This window comes from Cucurbita pepo, chromosome 13 (assembly GCF_057944985.1).
Source record: "Cucurbita pepo subsp. pepo isolate OVF chromosome 13, ASM5794498v1, whole genome shotgun sequence".
Lineage (NCBI taxonomy): Eukaryota > Viridiplantae > Streptophyta > Magnoliopsida > Cucurbitales > Cucurbitaceae > Cucurbita > Cucurbita pepo.
In genome coordinates, this window is record NC_141810.1 from 3,289,677 (window position 1) to 3,306,825 (window position 17,149).

Below are 17,149 nucleotides of genomic sequence, written 5' to 3' on the forward strand. Positions count from 1 at the left end.
ACTATAAAGATGTTTATAGATTCGCAAGTTGACATTTTTTTAGTCGAGGTAACTTGACCCATCCGAAATAGGGATATAATCAAACACGACCCATCCAATTTTTTTTTTTTTTTTATCCAATCCAATTCAACTTGTTCACACCCCTATTATGAGATCTCATATCAATTGGAGTGGAACGAGTGTCGATGTGAGTCATCGATTGTGAGATCCCACCTCCATTTGAGAGTAGAATGAAACATTTTCTATGAAGGTGTGAAAACCTCTCATAGCAGACACGTTTTAAAACTTTGAGGGAAAATTCGAAAGTGAAAATCGAGAAAAGATAATTATTTAAAATTTTGATGACCCACATGACAACCATAATGCTGAATTGGAATGCTTTAGCATGATTGTCTCATTATGCTCTTTTTTTATTTTGAATTTTTTAATGATCATGGGACCTTTCGAAAAGAACAAGAACAACCAATTCTCCATGCCAATAGATCTTGGTTTGTGTGTATGTTTTATAATAAAGTTTATTAAGGTTGTATTATCTTAGCATTTAATAATATAATTCAACCAACTTGTTTAAGGTACCGACAAATTAAATTCTGTGCATATGGATTTCCAATGGGTATTTCATAAAAATAAAAAATAAAAACCACATTAGGAAACTATTCTTCCAACTTTCATCCTGTCAATTTTAGCAAAGATCAACCGTTAAGATTTGTTTTTTTTTTCTTTTGGGATCGAATATTCAAATCTTTATTTTATATTTGTTGTCTTCATTATTCTTCATCTTTCATAAACATTTCAAAGTTATTATTCTAAAAATTTGATAGGGAGCTCTTTACGACATCTGAATGAATGAGGAATATATAAATAAATTGAGACCGAATAGGATGGCTCATAAATGTTTAAAAGTTTCGAAAGTTATTATTTATACTAATAAGGTGTACCTTCTTTCTCAATTACCCAATCATAAAAACTCTAAAGTTAAGCGTAACTCTATATTGAATGTCGGAGCCATGAAGTGCAAAATTTAGATTCTGAATCTGAGATATACAGCGTTAAATTGTTCGATACAAATTGAGACCGGTTATTATACGCCACCATATTGTTCCAAAAAATTTAGTAAAATTTTGGGTTTGGTGGGCAAAAGGATTCCATTTTGTCTTTTGCTTTCTTTTCACTTTCGATGTTTATGGCATGAAATTTGTAGAAATTACTTATTTGTGTGCATGGAAAATACTTTAGATGGTACGTTATGGCTTTGGGGTCAATAATGTATATGTGTGTATAGATTATACCATTGGTTGTAATTTTACTTATGATAACTACTCATTTATGTGCATGAAAGTTGACTAGTTCTGAACGACTTATAGGTCCCTTGATTTCTCGATATCAGTTGTGATTGTATGCATATCTTATCTTAATAGGGAATATTTTCTCTACGTCAAGTCTGAATTGATTTAACTTCTTAAAAATTCAGGTCGATATCAAGTTTGTTTAATATATCTGAAAATAAAACGTCTAAAAAATAAGATATTTACAAACAAAACAACAGTGGTAATCTTGAGTATCGAAATGAGGGGTCTTTTGTCCTCAAAATGAGGGGTCTTTTTCCAACTCAGCCTCACATGCTTGGGTTGTTAGTATAAAAACATATTTTTCTTATTTTTTTTCCTTTTTTGGTGGGTTACACGTAATGGCCACCTGTACTTTTCAACTTATATTTATTATTTTATTATGAGTCACGTAAATGTTTGTTTAATAAACCCACAATAAAAAGCTGGTTTAAAGACAATTTGAAAATAAAATAAAATAAAATTTCTGTAGTTTAACGACAAAGAAAGGTATCTTACAAAAGATTCAAACAAGTTAGAATATTCCTCCACCAAAATCCAATCGGTTGAATTTCGATAGAGTTCCGTGCGTTTTGGGCCTACCACGCTTTCGTTGTGCCACTCTGATTTTATCACACAAATGTCATCATTGTAAAGTACACCAGGTGAGGAAAGGAACTCAAATCTGTACCATGATAGACTACTATTCTACCACTAGACCACTATCCTAGCTCGCATACCACTCGGTCTCTAACTTTGATAAAATTTGTAATAGCCTAAGTCTACCGCTATCATATATTATCTGTTTTGGTTTGTTACGTATCGTTGTCAGCTCATGATTTTAAACTTATCTGTTAGGGAGAGGTTTTCACACTTTTATGAGATCCACTACAAGGTTTTAAAACTGTGAGGTCGGCGATGATACGTAGTAGGCAAAAACAGACAATATCTGCTAGCAGTGAACTTGAGCTATTACACAAACGGAATTCTACGAATTCAACATGCTTTTCAAATTTAAAATTAAAATTTACTAAACACTAAAGTTAGAGAAAATAAACGTGAGGAACTAAATCAATTTATTCTCGTAAAGTTTGCAAGTTTGAGAATAAATACGAGAAAAAACTATAATATTATATGCATCTTTATTTCATAATTTCATCTTATCTGTCCATGTTCCTCTGCATCTTGTACGTTTTTAAGAGGGAAATAAACCTGTAAGAATTCTTTCAGCATGTTTTGTCTCTTCTTTCAACACGTCAACAGACCTCTAAACTTTAAATTTTATGTCTAATAAATTTTTGGATTGAAAAATATATATAATAGAATCTTGGTACTTTTTAATTTTATGTTTAATAAGCGTGCATATATTAAATTTATTATTAAAAATTATGTCTAAAGAGTTGCAGGGGAAGGCTTGTTGGGCCTATGGGCCTTGTGGTGTGTATTTGGGCCTATGGGTCTGGGCATTTATTTGGGCCATTTCTTTTAATAAAGAAATAAATTGCACGTTTGATCTAAATAATTTTAGATAAAGAGCACAAAAATTATTATACGAAAATTAGTTTTCAAAATTTATATTTATTTTAAAATATTTATTGTTCATTTAATAAGCATAAAATGATTAAAAAATGTTTTCTTATTTAGTTTTTAGAAAGGAAAAAACAAAAACCATAAACATAAAGCAAATTTTCTACACAATTTAAAAATTGTGTGAAAAATGAAAAATAAGAAACATGGACAGTAGTACTAGGAATAAACTTAAAATAATAACGTTATTAAACTCAAAAATTTTATTTTTGTTCAAATAAAAACTATGTTTTGTAAGTATTATTTATTTATTTATTTGATTAACAAAGAAACAGAGAAAATAAATAATAATTAATCAAAATGGACAATACAAAGAAGAAATTGAGAGTAGAAGAAATTTAGATGTTTTAATTAATTTCATTTTTATGCTTTTATTACATCAATTTTGATAACTCAGAATATTTATAAAAAAAAAATGGGAATAAGATTTATGGATTAAACAAATAGCTTAAAAAAAAATTGAAGAATTTATTCCTTTTTATTATACTCTTTTCTTATTTCTCCTTCTAGAGAAATTTATATCACAAATTTGTAATATTCTCATTTTTAGGAAAATTAAGAATTGAAAAGGAAAGTAAAGATTTTTAAATTTTAAATACTCTTAATTTTCAAAAATACTCGTAAACTTTTAAAAATTTCAATAATATTCTTGAACTTTAAACATTGTCTACTCTTAATTTTGGAGGTAAACCGTTAATACTTTGTTTAAAAAATACCATTAAAATTTAAATATTTTGATTGATACCCTTCGAATTTTTTTAAAAAATTAAATACCCTATAATAGTATATTTTAAAAAATTTCATGAAATATCTTATTAAATTTAAAAAAATATCATTAACACCTCTTATCTTAAAATAAAAAACAACGACAAAAAAAAAAAGTTCAAAAAAATTATTGAAGTTAATATATTTTTATAAAGTTTTATGAGTATTTTTAAGGTAAATATATTTTTTAATAGATTTAAAAAAATTTAAGATGTTTTTTGAATTAATGGTAATGGGTTGTTTAAAACTTTTGCTTTTAATGTTTTAAAAGTATTTTTGAGACTGTTTTGAATGTTTAAGAAAATTATTAAAGCGTTAGAAAATTTAAAGATATTTTTTTAGACAACCTTTAAAGTTCAAGAATATTTTTATTAATATAGTGTTAAAAGTATTAAAGAAAATGAAAAAAAAAAACGGGAAAAAGATATTCATGGTAGAGTTTTAATATTATTATAAATTAATAATTTCCTGTACTTAAAGCTATCTTTCATATATAAAAAAATTGTAACATAATTTTTAATTTTTAATATTTTAAGAAAACGAAATTCCCACGGCGGTTTTCTTTGACCGTCGGCGGCGGCGAGGGAGGAAGAGAAAATAAACCATGTGGTTAACTGTAGTTTTGCATGACTTTGACCTGAAATGTTGAGGTTTTTGGGTTATAAAGTCATCGCTCGTGTAATTAATGGCGGAGTTTTTGATTTATAATGAGTTTTGCGTTAATATTAAGAGTTGAGCAATTGACCCGTTGATCTAACCCTCTTCTTCGATTTATTGCTGATCTCGTCATTGTTGATTACAAAAGATCACAAAATGTTATTAGAGATATCTACTCAAGTCCTAGAATTGGAGTCACATGAAGACCCGCTTCAATCGAGATGAAAAATTTTCATTTAAATGAAGAACGAGGGAGGAAATGATCACAAATTTTCATTTTCATATGATCTCGTAATTGTTGATTATAAATGATCACAAATTTTTTGGTGTCATCAATAATGATTATATTCCTTGTATTTATCCCAGCCAAATTTTTGCTTCACTCACTGACTATATATATAATATATTATAATGTAATATATTATATTATAATATAATGTTTATTATAATATATTATATTATATTATAATATAATGTTTGACGTACTTTAAATGTTTGACATAGTTTTATATAATATAATGTTTGCATAAATATTATATAATGAATAGTATTCTAAGCATAAATAAATAAATAATTTATTTACTAATCTATTATATTAGTAAATAAATTATTTATTTATTTATGCTTAGAATACTATTTTTTATATTATTAAAAAAACGAAATTATTCATTAAAAATTTCTTTAAAATTAATATTTTTAATAAAAAAAATTACAAAAAGATGGAGAAAAATTACCTACGGGTAATTCAATCCCGTGAATTTACTGTGTAAATCACCGCCTCATAAAAATAAATGAAGCATACTAATTTTTAATATAATATTAAGAATCCTTTAACATGTTAGACACGCTTGAGCTTTAATACAATTTGTTTGTAAGTATCTATTTGGAAGACCTCGTTGAATTTTAACTTATTCGACACGCTTCAACACCCTAGAAACTGCTTGAAGTGAACTTGTTTAGATTGATAAGGGTCTTCCATAGATATCTTAAGACAAAGAACACTTGTTTGAGATCCGAATCACTCCACAAGCAAAATTGATCATGTCAAGTTTGAATGATTCTAAACATGCAATCTAAACTATATAGAATTGCAAAAAAAACTTAGCTCTTAGTTAAAAGAAACCACGTATGCTCTTTACTATATTTTCTAAGTCTCTTCTACAAATATAAAATATAAACTTTATATAGCCTTAAAATGAAAACCTAACGACTGTGTAAATATAACTTAAAAATAAATAAAAAGGCTTAAAACTTAAAAGACATTAATGAAACGCCATAAATCTAGATTTAAATCCTTCATCATAAATTTGTAACCATCTAAAAATAAATGAGGTCGCATTTAAAAGTATTTTGAATCTTTTGTTGCATAAATGAAACTTGATTCTTTTTAACGTGACATTAATATTACATGATTGAGATGTCTTGGATCATATCATATTTGGTCAAGACACAAGGTCATCCCCTTCAGATTAATGTACATAATTGTCACGATCGATAGAGCCTGCATTTGTATCAGATTAATTGGTAGATGCAGAGTTGTATCCTTGATGCATATGATATGCAATATAATCATGATATTATGTGAAAACAGGTAAAAGAATCTTCAATTGTCCTCTAGCAATGAGCTTGTCTACACTTATTGGAGCCCATGAGAGTAACGTAATGCTTGAAAGGTACGAAGGTTGTCCCCTAACAATTATAATTAATGCCTTGTACGAAAGTTTTTATATCTACCAACATTAGAACGATACGAACTCGCCATAAGAATTAGGGACCATAGATCAACAAATTCTAAAGGGACCATAGATCAACAAATATCAACTGCTCGAAGAAGGAACCCAAAAAGTTAAAGGCTCGGGTCCTTCCCACTTGCAGAAAGCTAACCACTTCAATTCGTATGGTTATGAAAATTCTGAGGAAGCAGCGCCAATGGCCCATTTTGGCTACCAAACACAAATGAAGCATCGCCGCACATTCATAAGCCTACTTTTTAGTTTTTTTCTTCCACAAACTTTTAAACTTTTTTCCATTTCATCCACACCCACGATCGAAAAAATTGTGCTTGAATGAGTTTTGACCCACTTTCGTGCAACTTTTTCTAACTCTCGGTGAACTTTTTTCTAGGTTCCTCTTTTTCCATCTTGCTCTAACTCCATGGCATTCAGGCGCCGCGTGTGTCACGTCGTCTGATCATTGTCGTCGGAGTACAAGACTTGGGTCACCGCTGTAGCCTCTAGAGCTTGTTCCATCAAAGATTTGTAGACGTGGGTCGCTGCTGGGTTGTGCACAGCGAGAAGGGAGAGTGAGAGGAAAAGAGGGAACAGGAAAAAAGTTAAACAAAAAGCTTAAAATCTAAAAACAAGGTTTGAAAACGGTGGAGAAATGCTGATCTTGCTATCAAATTTGATTGGATCCCAAAAATTTAGGTCAGTCCGCCCAACGAACCTACATTCTAATTTCTCTATGACTTGCATGGAAATTCCATACCTAATCTCTTAGCTGTATGTGGGTCTCTGTCTTGGTGTATAAGCTGTATGTGGGTCTCTCTGGATTATGTTGTATCTGACTTATGATCGTTGTTCATCATGTTTTTGTCGTCTGATGTATAATTTTCTTAAATCTGGACCAAAATTCTCTGTCCAGAAATGATTTTCCCGTCTAATTTCGCTGTTCTTCTTTCGATTTTCTAATTAGTTTTCATTACACGATGACTACCTCTGGGTTTTCCCATTTTCTTCTGCATTACTCTTTGATCTGTCTCTTATCTTGAATTGGGTTTTTAGGAAACGTTTTGTTCTTTTAAATCCTTCTTGAAATAGCTGGCATCCATTAAGTGTATTCAAATTGCAAATCCATTGGGATTTGACCATCTGTTGTCATTCTTTGGATTAGGACAGCCCTGTTTTTTTCCTTCTTTTCAAGCATTGTTTCTGACATGGGTCAGTACTTCCTTCAATTCAAGTTGTTTACCTACCATTACTAGATAGCTGTTTGGTCTATGAGGATTTCTTGAATTAAATTCTCTCTTTATTTTGATTTGTGTTCATAGGTTATATTGTACAACACATGGTTCAAGTAGCTTTCTGTTAATTCAAACATGTCAATTGCTAGCAGCCATATAGAAAAAAAATTTATAATAAAGATGATGACAAAACTTTCAAGCTTGTGTTCACTTTAGACAAGACACATAGATTCCCGCTCTATAGCTGGAACAGTTTCTCTGCGGTGTTTTGTTTTGTCCTTTTCTTTTTGTTTTTAGTTCAAGATGGAATCGAACCATTAACATTTGAGATGCGAGCGATGTCTTGTCCATTATGCTATGCTTGAATCGGCGAATGTTTTGTCTTTTTCGAGAATGAGAATTAAGAACATGTAATAAGCAGCCGTAATTATCTTTAACTTTGCAAGTACATGGACTTTTCTTGTCTATAAATATGTGATATTTCCTGTATTTGAAAGACGTGTCTTAGTTTTTTCTCATTTGTTTCTCTTGGTTCATTCTTCATTGTTGTGGAATATATGCTTTGTTTCTGAGTCCCCTGACGAGGCTCGCCATCTCAGGATCGAAAGAGAACTCTATTCTTGAAGATTGTTTTATTTATTCCAAGTCTGAGATCTTTCTTCTGCTTGGAGAGATAGTGACAGAGCCTGCTTGATTGAAGGTTAATCCGACTGGATACTCGTTTACATTCTTCTTCTCTATCTGTCCTGCCATTTTCCTGCTAGAACGGTTGTCTTGAAGGTATGTGTTTCCTTCCTTCATTTGGTTTAGAGGGGTTGTTCTAAAATATGTTGCATAGTTTTCTACCTGGTTTTGTGTATACATTCTTGATCTTGATGCATATAAAACATTGATCTAGTTTAGATCATGAATAAAGTAGCAAACGGAGTCATTGTGAGATCCCACATCGGTTCGGGTGGAGAACGAAGCATTCTTTATAAGGATGTGGAAACCTCCTCCTAGCAGACGCGTTTTAAAAACCTTGAGGGGAAGCCCGAAAGGGAAAGTCCAAAGAGGACAATATTTGCTAGCGATGTGGTTGGGCAGTTAAAGTCATGCTTTCTTCAATCTTCATATCCTCTATGCTTTCTAGGTGGTGGTAATTCATCATGGAAAATGGAAAATGTCAAGAAGATACACCCAAGGAGCTGTCTGAGGTTCCACCATTAATCCAATACATATCATCAGTTCAAGTCGCTGGTTTTGACAGTATTGAAGAGTGTAATGAAGAGATTGAGCCTCCAAATAACCCCTCTACCCTGCGTATTGTAAGTTCTTATGCAATTCATGTACATTTTAGTGAAGAAAGTTATGAAACTAATGGTTTTTGAGATTGTATAAGTGTGTTCATCTTCTAGAATTGATTGTAAAGCAGGGAAATGTATCATCATCTGGCGTGCAAAGCGATGCCGAGTTTCAGTTGGGTGACCATCGAAGAAAAAATACTGTTTCTCTCAGCATGCCACCGTCCCCTGTGGGAGTTCAGCTGTCCCCCAAAACAGTTTTCTCAACTGGTGAAAGAATTCCAAACAATGGAACCTCAGGTCCTTCTGCTCTGGAAAAACCACAGAAAGCTACATTGTTTCACTCTCAGCCAATTCCGATGGGCTCGACATTCGAGGATGCGGTGACGAACATAAAGGCTGCACCGCACCCTAGTATTTCAAGATTGAAGGACAGAAGATATGATTCTTTCAAAACATGCTCTGGAAAACTTGCAAGGCAATTAACTATACTTCGTGGAAAGTCCCAACAACAAATTAGGCCAGATGAAACTGAAGCTCAGGAAGCAGTCATTGAGAACAACATACCTGCTGAACGTTACTTTGCTGCTCTGGAAGGTCCTGAGCTAGAGACACTAAGGGTATGTTACCTAGATTCTTAGTCCCTTTCTGCCATCAACAGACATGAAATAATTGCTCTTTCATTTTCCATTTCTAAACAGCCTTCAGAGGAAATACTGCTCCCAGATGACAAGACATGGCCTTTTCTACTCCGATTTCCGATCTCTTCGTTTGGTATGTGTCTTGGTGTTAGTAGCCAAGCAATCATGTGGAAAACATTGGCCACTTCAGCTTCCACGAAGTTCCTTCATTTGAGCCTGAAAATAAATTTTGTTTTATGGATCATTTCCATTGCTCTTGTAATCACTGTCGCTTCCACTTACCTTCTGAAAGTTCTTCTATACTTCGAAGCAGTTCGCCGAGAGTACTACCATCCTATTCGTGTCAACTTCTTCTTTGCACCATGGATAGCCCTCTTGTTCTTAGCAATTGGTGTTCCTCCATCTGTTGCTTCCAAACTGCATCCAGCACTTTGGTATGTTCTCATGACTCCATTTTTATGTCTTGAGCTTAAGATTTATGGGCAGTGGATGTCAGGAGGCCAACGAAGGCTGTCAAAAGTGGCTAATCCTACTAACCATCTTTCCATCGTGGGGAACTTTGTGGGGGCTTTGTGGGGAGCTTCAATGGGACTAAAGGAAGGACCTATATTCTTCTTTGCCATTGGAATGGCTCACTATTTAGTCCTTTTTGTAACTCTCTACCAAAGACTACCAACCAATGCGACACTCCCAAAGGAGTTGCATCCTGTGTTCTTTCTTTTCATAGCAGCACCTAGCGTGGCATCTATGGCATTGGCAAACATTCAAGGCTCCTTTGATAACGCTTCACGAATGATTTACTTCGTCGCTATGTTCCTCTATTTCTCACTGGTTAGTCTCTATGCAGCTTATTCATTTGTCGTTGGCTTTGTTTATTATTGTCGTCGTTTTATGAGCTTGTCATGAACACATAAGCATGAGGATATTGTGAGATCCCACATCGGTTGGAGAGGACAACGAAGCATTCTTTATTCTTTATAAGGGTGTGGAAACCTCTCCCTAGCAGACACATTTTAAAGACTCGAGGGGAAGCTCGAAAGGGAAAGCATAAAGAGGACAATATCTGCTAGCGGTGGGCTTGGGCCATTACTAATGGTACTAGAGCCCGACACTGGGCGATGTGCCAGCATGGAGGCTGAGCCCTAAAGGAGGTGGACACGAGGCTGTGTGCCAGCATTGGAGAAGAGAATGAGTGCGCAGTGAGGATGCTGGGCCCCAAAGGGGGGGTGGATTGTGAGATCCCACCTCGGTTGGAGAGGAGAACGAAACATTCTTTATAAGGATGCGGAAACCTCTCCCTAGCAGACGTGTTTTAGAAACCTTGAATGGAAGCCCGAAGGGAAAAGTCCAAAAAGGACAATATCTGCTAGCGGTGGGTTTGAACTCTTACCGATGCTGTTCGCAATTCCATCCATGCCTTGAACGATGATTCAATCTTCATTTCAATGCTTCATTAAACGTGTTTCCATTCCATGATTCTTTGCAGGTTGTTCGAGTCAATTTTTTCCGAGGCTTCCAGTACGTCACAACTGTCTTTCTTCTCTTTAAACTTTGATCATACTTTTCAAGTTAGTTTATCTCACAAACATTTTGTTTTGAATCATTAGGTTCTCACTGGCCTGGTGGGCATATACCTTTCCCATGACTGGAGCTGCCATTGCAACCATAAGATACTCAACCGAAGTTACAAATATAGTAACACAAGTTCTTGCTGTTCTTCTCTCTGTCATAGCAACAGTCATAGTGGGGTCTCTCTTCGTAACAACTATCATACACGCCTTTGTGCATCATGACCTCTTTCCCAATGACATCGCTATAGCCATTAGCGACAGGAAGCCAAAACCACCACAGAAGAACTGGTTCCAAAATCTAAGAAATGGAAATTCAGAATCCCAAAATATTGAAAACTTCTTGAAGTTTTCAGGCCCTGATAGCAAAGATTTAGAAGCATGTATTGGACCGAAAACCTCCGAAGGCGAAGACGGGAACGTCCCATCATCAAGTGATCAGCCCCGATGATCACAGGCTCAACCCTTTGTAAAAGTCGCCACTCAAACATACGAGGAACTTGATTTTGTAGTTTGAATGGTTCCAATAAACATGTTGGAGCTTGATAGTTATACACACTGAGAGTTGTAAGATATAGTTTTTTTGTTAGACATCTCATGTAATCTATCAATTTTTTTGTATCAATATCTATGATGGCCTTGATATCTTGTTCATGTGATATATCAATAAAGTAACTATGTTGAAATATTCCAAGTCTGAGTTTTGCTAAGTTTCAGCTGTTGCTAACTGCCCTTCAACCTGCTGATAAACTGTAAGGCTATGATTGAAACAGTTTTAAGAATGAAATGCTTTTAGATGGTAAAAAGTACCCGTTGACGAAGATGAATTCAAGAGGTCAAAAATTCAAATCTCTCGTCTCTAGCACAGTAAAAATAAAAAAACAATGAAACATTGATGTTGGATTTTCTGTCTTGTTTTATCCATTCATATAGAGCTGAGATTATCACTGAAACTGAGACCACCAGCTTGCTGTTGGACGACAATAATTTCAGCATCACTGATGTGCTCTGTTTATGCTTACAATGACTGGCAAAATGATATGAAACAATGGAAGCTTTGGTCCCCCACAGTAATGGAAGCAACTTCTTGTGAAGCAGAAATTTACAAAAAAGAAGGAATGTAAATAAAAGAGATATGTATTGATTCGAGCACGAACACGAGCAAGTTAGGCCTTGTTTAGTAACGTTTTCCATAGTACTAATCCGTATAGTATCGTTTGTATGTGCTACAAGAGTTCGTGTATTGGAAGTCGTACACCTTAAGAGAGTTCGTATGTCTAGAAATTGCAAATTTTCTTCTTATGGAATATTTTTTGAACCATAAAGAGATATTTTGGTTATCTAAAAGTCACGTAGTTGATCCAAGTTGGCTGAACTACATATTGTTAATTTTGATTATGACTAATTGGTGAAAAAAAAATTTGTTAAAGATTATAAAGGAGTGTCAAATCTTTGTCTAGAATTTTATTTAACAATTAGCGAGGATAGCTTAGTTGAAAGCATTTAAGGTCACATGTTATATTTAGCAATTAGCGGAGATAGCTTAGTCGGGATGGAAGTGACCTATTTTATTTAATAATTAGCAGGAATAGGTTAGTTCGAAGCGGTCACGTGTTATCAATTCATATTACTCGAATAATTAGTCTAAAAATTGTAAATATTCATCTTACCTAATTCTTTAGGATTAGCTTAGTTGGAAAGTGTTGACTAATCTACTACAGATCACGTGTCACCGTGATACTTGTCCAGGATGTGTTGTCCATGGCCGCATGCCTATCCAAATCCATTTTACATGCTTTCATGTTAAACTATTTCATGTTCTGTCAATATGGGGGTGAACGACCGATTGTCTACACCAGCCAGGGCTAAAGAGCCCCAAAATGTAGTATTGGGGGATGTGACTAGTTGTCGATTCTTCCTACTAGGGTTATATGCTATCAAAGCCATTGTTGCTGCCTACTCGCCTTTAGCTTATAACATTGCTTTTTTAAAAATTGATTTCAACGTATTTTCTCACTCATGTTTTCTAAAACATTTCTCTCAGATCTGACTCGAGGTTTGAGCATACGCTAATATTGTCCGTGAAACGAGAATTTCACACGAATGACTTGTTTGCTAAGTTAGAACAAGTACAGAATAATAGTCGTTTTGCTGACGCAAAAGTGTGATTGTGACAAGTGATATTAGAATTGAGTAAACTACTTGTAAAGTAGTACACAAGCATGTCCACTGAAACAACTGGGCAAGTTTCAGGTTGCCCTATTGACTGAAATCGAAGAGCATTTACTCAGCATAAGTGAAGCTCTTAATGGAATGGGGCTTTCGGAGTCTCGCATGAATGAGATTTCTCTTAAAGGCGACAAGATCAACAAGATGGCAGATCGCCTTGAGGCAATGCCCATCCGCGAATTAATGATTAGGGGCGAGGCCCTAGAAGACGAGGACACAACTGTTGTTGGCTTCAAACACAGGGATTGCTCGACAGGCTCTACTGCCCGAATGAAAGATGGCGTGGAGAGCTTATACAATGCCCAACAAGTGGTCGTTCAGATGGTCTTAGAAATGTTTGAGGATTTGAGAGCATTTTTTGGAGTGGTCAAGATTGAAGTGGCGAATTTAAGCGCCAGATCAAACCTCCCTACTATTAGAGCGGTGGGGAACCAAACCCCAACTGGGGGCGTGAAACAATTTAACCAGATATAGGTTCCAGAGCCCAAGCCCTTCTGTGGGGCTTGAGATTCCAAGGCTCTAGAGAACTTTATTTTCGACTTCGAAAAGTATTTTCGAGCCACAAATACCGTGGTAGGAGAAGCGAAGTTCACGGTGGCAACAATGCATCTAGTCGACGATGCGATCCAAGTACACAGACATTCAAGATGGTCAATATATTGTGGACACTTGGAGAGCTTAAAACAAGAACTCTGCTCTCAATTCTTCCCAAAGAATGTCGAGATAATTGCAAGAAGGAAGTTAAGAGAGGTAATGCTTACTACCAATATCCGAGATTACGTTAAGCAGTTTTCTGGACTTTTGTTAGATATACATGATATATTTGAGCAAGATAAGGTCTTTAGTTTTGTTGAAGGGTTGAAATAGTGGGCAAAAATCAAGCTCTACAAACAAAGAGTTCAAGATCTTTCCACGACCTATGCTACAACTGAACAACTATTTGATCTTAGTATCGATCAACTCCAAGAGATAAGGTAGAGTCAGACGTCTGCAAGTGGTGAAAATAAATTTATTGACCCAACTCCCCCAAAGATGGGGGAAGTGACAGACTTGAAACTGGAGGAGTGGAACATGAGCCATCCCAACAGAAAGGTAGAACTTCATACGCGGAGACCTCACAAGGAGAACGGTCATAGTCAAATCTGAGACTCCTCGTCTTACTTCATATGCAAGGGGACCCATAAAAAATTGGAATGCTTACAGAAGGTAGCATTATACGCCTTCCAAGAAAAACTCGAAGTGAATTTAGAAGTCGAGTATGAGACAGTTGAAACAGCAATATCGTTAGTTAAGAATGTTGAACACCTCCGCATGAGAGGACTAAAGTACTTGTTCGCTCTCAAGAATAGAGTGGAAGAGATAGAGGAGCTAGTGGAACACGATCTTATGTATGTCAAGGCTCAGGATAATCACAAAGCGGTCAGGAACACTATTATTGACTCGAGAACCACCCACAACTTCCTGATAGAGACCGAAGCAAAACGCTTGAACATCGCAGTCTTAAATACATATGCTTCGAAGAACGTGTCTCTATTGCATAAATTTATAATAAACATTTTAAAATGTAGTCATCCTTTGACATCACTAATTTAGGAGCTACAAAGATAACTCCGATCATGCCGGAGACTTGATATGGACAAATCAACTTTGTCATAGTCAAGATGGATGACTTCAAAATTGTGTTAGGGATGGACGTCCTATTAGAACACAAAGTCATTTTGATGCCCCTATTAAAATGCTTAGTAGTAATAGTAATGAGGTCCTATCATTCAGACAAACACCCATAAGCCGAGAGCAATGAAATGATATCGGTATTACAGTTGAGAAAGAATATCTACGCTCGCTGCCATTGTCGTATTTGAAGAGGGGAGCTCAAGTGAGCTCACTCCAACAAAAACCTCATGACCACTATAGGAACACCGTGACCCAATACCAGAAAGTGAGAAAAAGCATTTATCTTCACATGGGTAGATAGATCACAAGATTGATGTTATGTCGGGGGGGGGGGGGGGGGGGGGACCGCCTGCCACAAATTAATGCCATACAACTCAACTTGAGCTTGCTAAGCTCTACAAACAACTAAATTACTTGTTAACGGTCGTGTAACTCCCTTAATTAAATGTAGTCATGAACTTATACAATTAATTAAAAAACAAGAAGTTTGAAATAACAGTCTTTTTAATAATGAAATATAAAGAAAACCACCCATTAACTACTAAATGTAAAACTATGCGTAAAACCAAGCATACTACTGCCGTATCTTGACCTATCTTGACTTCCATTCCCTTTCCAGCATTCGTCGTCATCTGTGTAGGGAGCTTTACCTTTATCTGAAAATATAAGGGTAGTATGTGACTTGAGTATTTTAAGAAATACTCAATAAGTCAATCCACTATTGGGGTTAGTAATGCAATCATACACATAATATGATTGAGACCTATCTTTTAAGATCGTAACATGACCTTAGACTCTTTCGAGTTCTAGATAGGGTTGGATGTGTAATACTATTCCACACACGGTCCACGGACACCCACACAGACCCACTAGCCGAGCTCGTATACGTACCCTCTGGGCTTGGCTTGGTTGGGCACAATGCATTACACGCCACCGGATACCATAGAAAAGGAAATACCTGGATGATATCATGGCGAACATAAATATTGAAGGGACGCGTCCATACTAGCATAACATAACAGGAAAGTATCTTGATGCACATGACATACATACATGCATGAGGTTCCATGATTTTCATTTGTAACATAACATTAATCTTATTTATTTTATTCTCTTATCCATGACATATTCCATATATGCATTGTGTATAGATGACAATCATCGTATGATCTATCACATAAATTTACATGACAATACATGAGATGACATACATAGTAATTCATTTCATTTATAACCGACGTAATGGGTATCACATGCATACATATCATAGCATCATATGTCATTACATAGAACACATACACATAATACAAACAACATGGTGCATGCAGGGGCCACGGGGCATGCACCATCATACATCAATCAACTACCTTACTCCAACATTACTTGATTGTGTCACCAATTTATCCTTAATGAAATTTCGACTTTTTCATTTAAAATCCAAGTCAAACTATGTGAGCCCATGACATCAATATCAAGTTTCAAAATTTTACAAAAGTATTTTTCAAATTTACAGTGGTCCATGTGTTAGACTTTATGGCAACATTAGAGTTTTGCAGGAAAAGATTCTTGGAATGTTTATATATAATTATACATACATTTTTATATATTAATTTTGATTGTAACCAATTGCAAGCACAACTCAAAACTCGACTAATTAGCGGGGATAGCTATACTTATGCATTTTTATCATATTAAATAGCGGGGATAGCTCAGTTGGGAGAGTGTACTGAAGATCTGAAGGTCATGTTCGATCCATGTTCACCGCATTGGTGTTGAGAGACATAACTTGAATATTCAAACTAATAAGAATAGTGAATATTTCTTACCCCATTATTAATTTTGATTTTGATTGTATCCAATTGTCAAGAGGTAAGCATTACTCAATTAATTAGCGGAGATAGCTCTACTTATGCATTTTTGTTGTAATAAATTATGGGAATAACTGAGTTGAGAAGCCTCGTGAGGATCTTAAGGTTACATGTATTTTTGTTGTGGTAAATTATGGAAATAACTTATTTGAGAAGCCTCGATTACATGGTGAGTCATTTATATGTTCAATCCACATTTATTGTATTGGTGTCAAGAGTCATAATTGGACTTCATGTATTTTTGTTGTAATAAATTATGGGAATAACTGATTTGAGAGGCCTCAAAGGATCTTAAGGTTACATGTTGAGTCATTTATATGTTCGATCCACATTTATTACATTGGTGTCCAGAGTCATAATTCGATTTTTCGATCTATCAACCCATATATAAGGCATAAAAAAAGTTTAGTACATTTAGTGATTTTCTTTTTATCACGAGCATGAAAAAGAAGCGATAAATAATACAAAACAACCGGACACACTAACAATAAAAGATAAATTAGGGGAAAATGCCTATTTTCTAAAAATTTCCTTCACTAGTTATAGCATTTTTTTTATATAAAAAAAAAAACAATATTCAAATACTATAA

At 34.7% G+C, this 17,149-nt stretch overlaps 1 protein-coding gene across 3 annotated transcripts; it reads left to right on the forward strand.

Moving 5' to 3' along the window:
- Positions 1–6,095: 6,095 nt before the first annotated feature.
- Positions 6,096–11,476, forward strand: LOC111808194 (S-type anion channel SLAH2). 3 transcript variants are annotated; one of them, XM_023694034.2, is made up of 7 exons: positions 6,096–6,760; positions 7,896–8,076; positions 8,429–8,603; positions 8,708–9,199; positions 9,281–10,051; positions 10,707–10,738; positions 10,828–11,476. In XM_023694034.2, exons 3-7 carry the CDS (start codon positions 8,445–8,447, stop codon positions 11,237–11,239), a joined length of 1,866 nt encoding a protein of 621 aa, XP_023549802.1. In that variant the 5' UTR covers positions 6,096–6,760; positions 7,896–8,076; positions 8,429–8,444; the 3' UTR covers positions 11,240–11,476. The 3 variants fall into 3 exon arrangements, with proteins under 3 accessions (XP_023549802.1, XP_023549805.1, XP_023549803.1); XM_023694037.2 differs by having other exon boundaries at positions 8,711–9,199; XM_023694035.2 differs by lacking the exon at positions 6,096–6,760 and having other exon boundaries at positions 6,818–8,076.
- Positions 11,477–17,149: the final 5,673 nt, after the last annotated feature.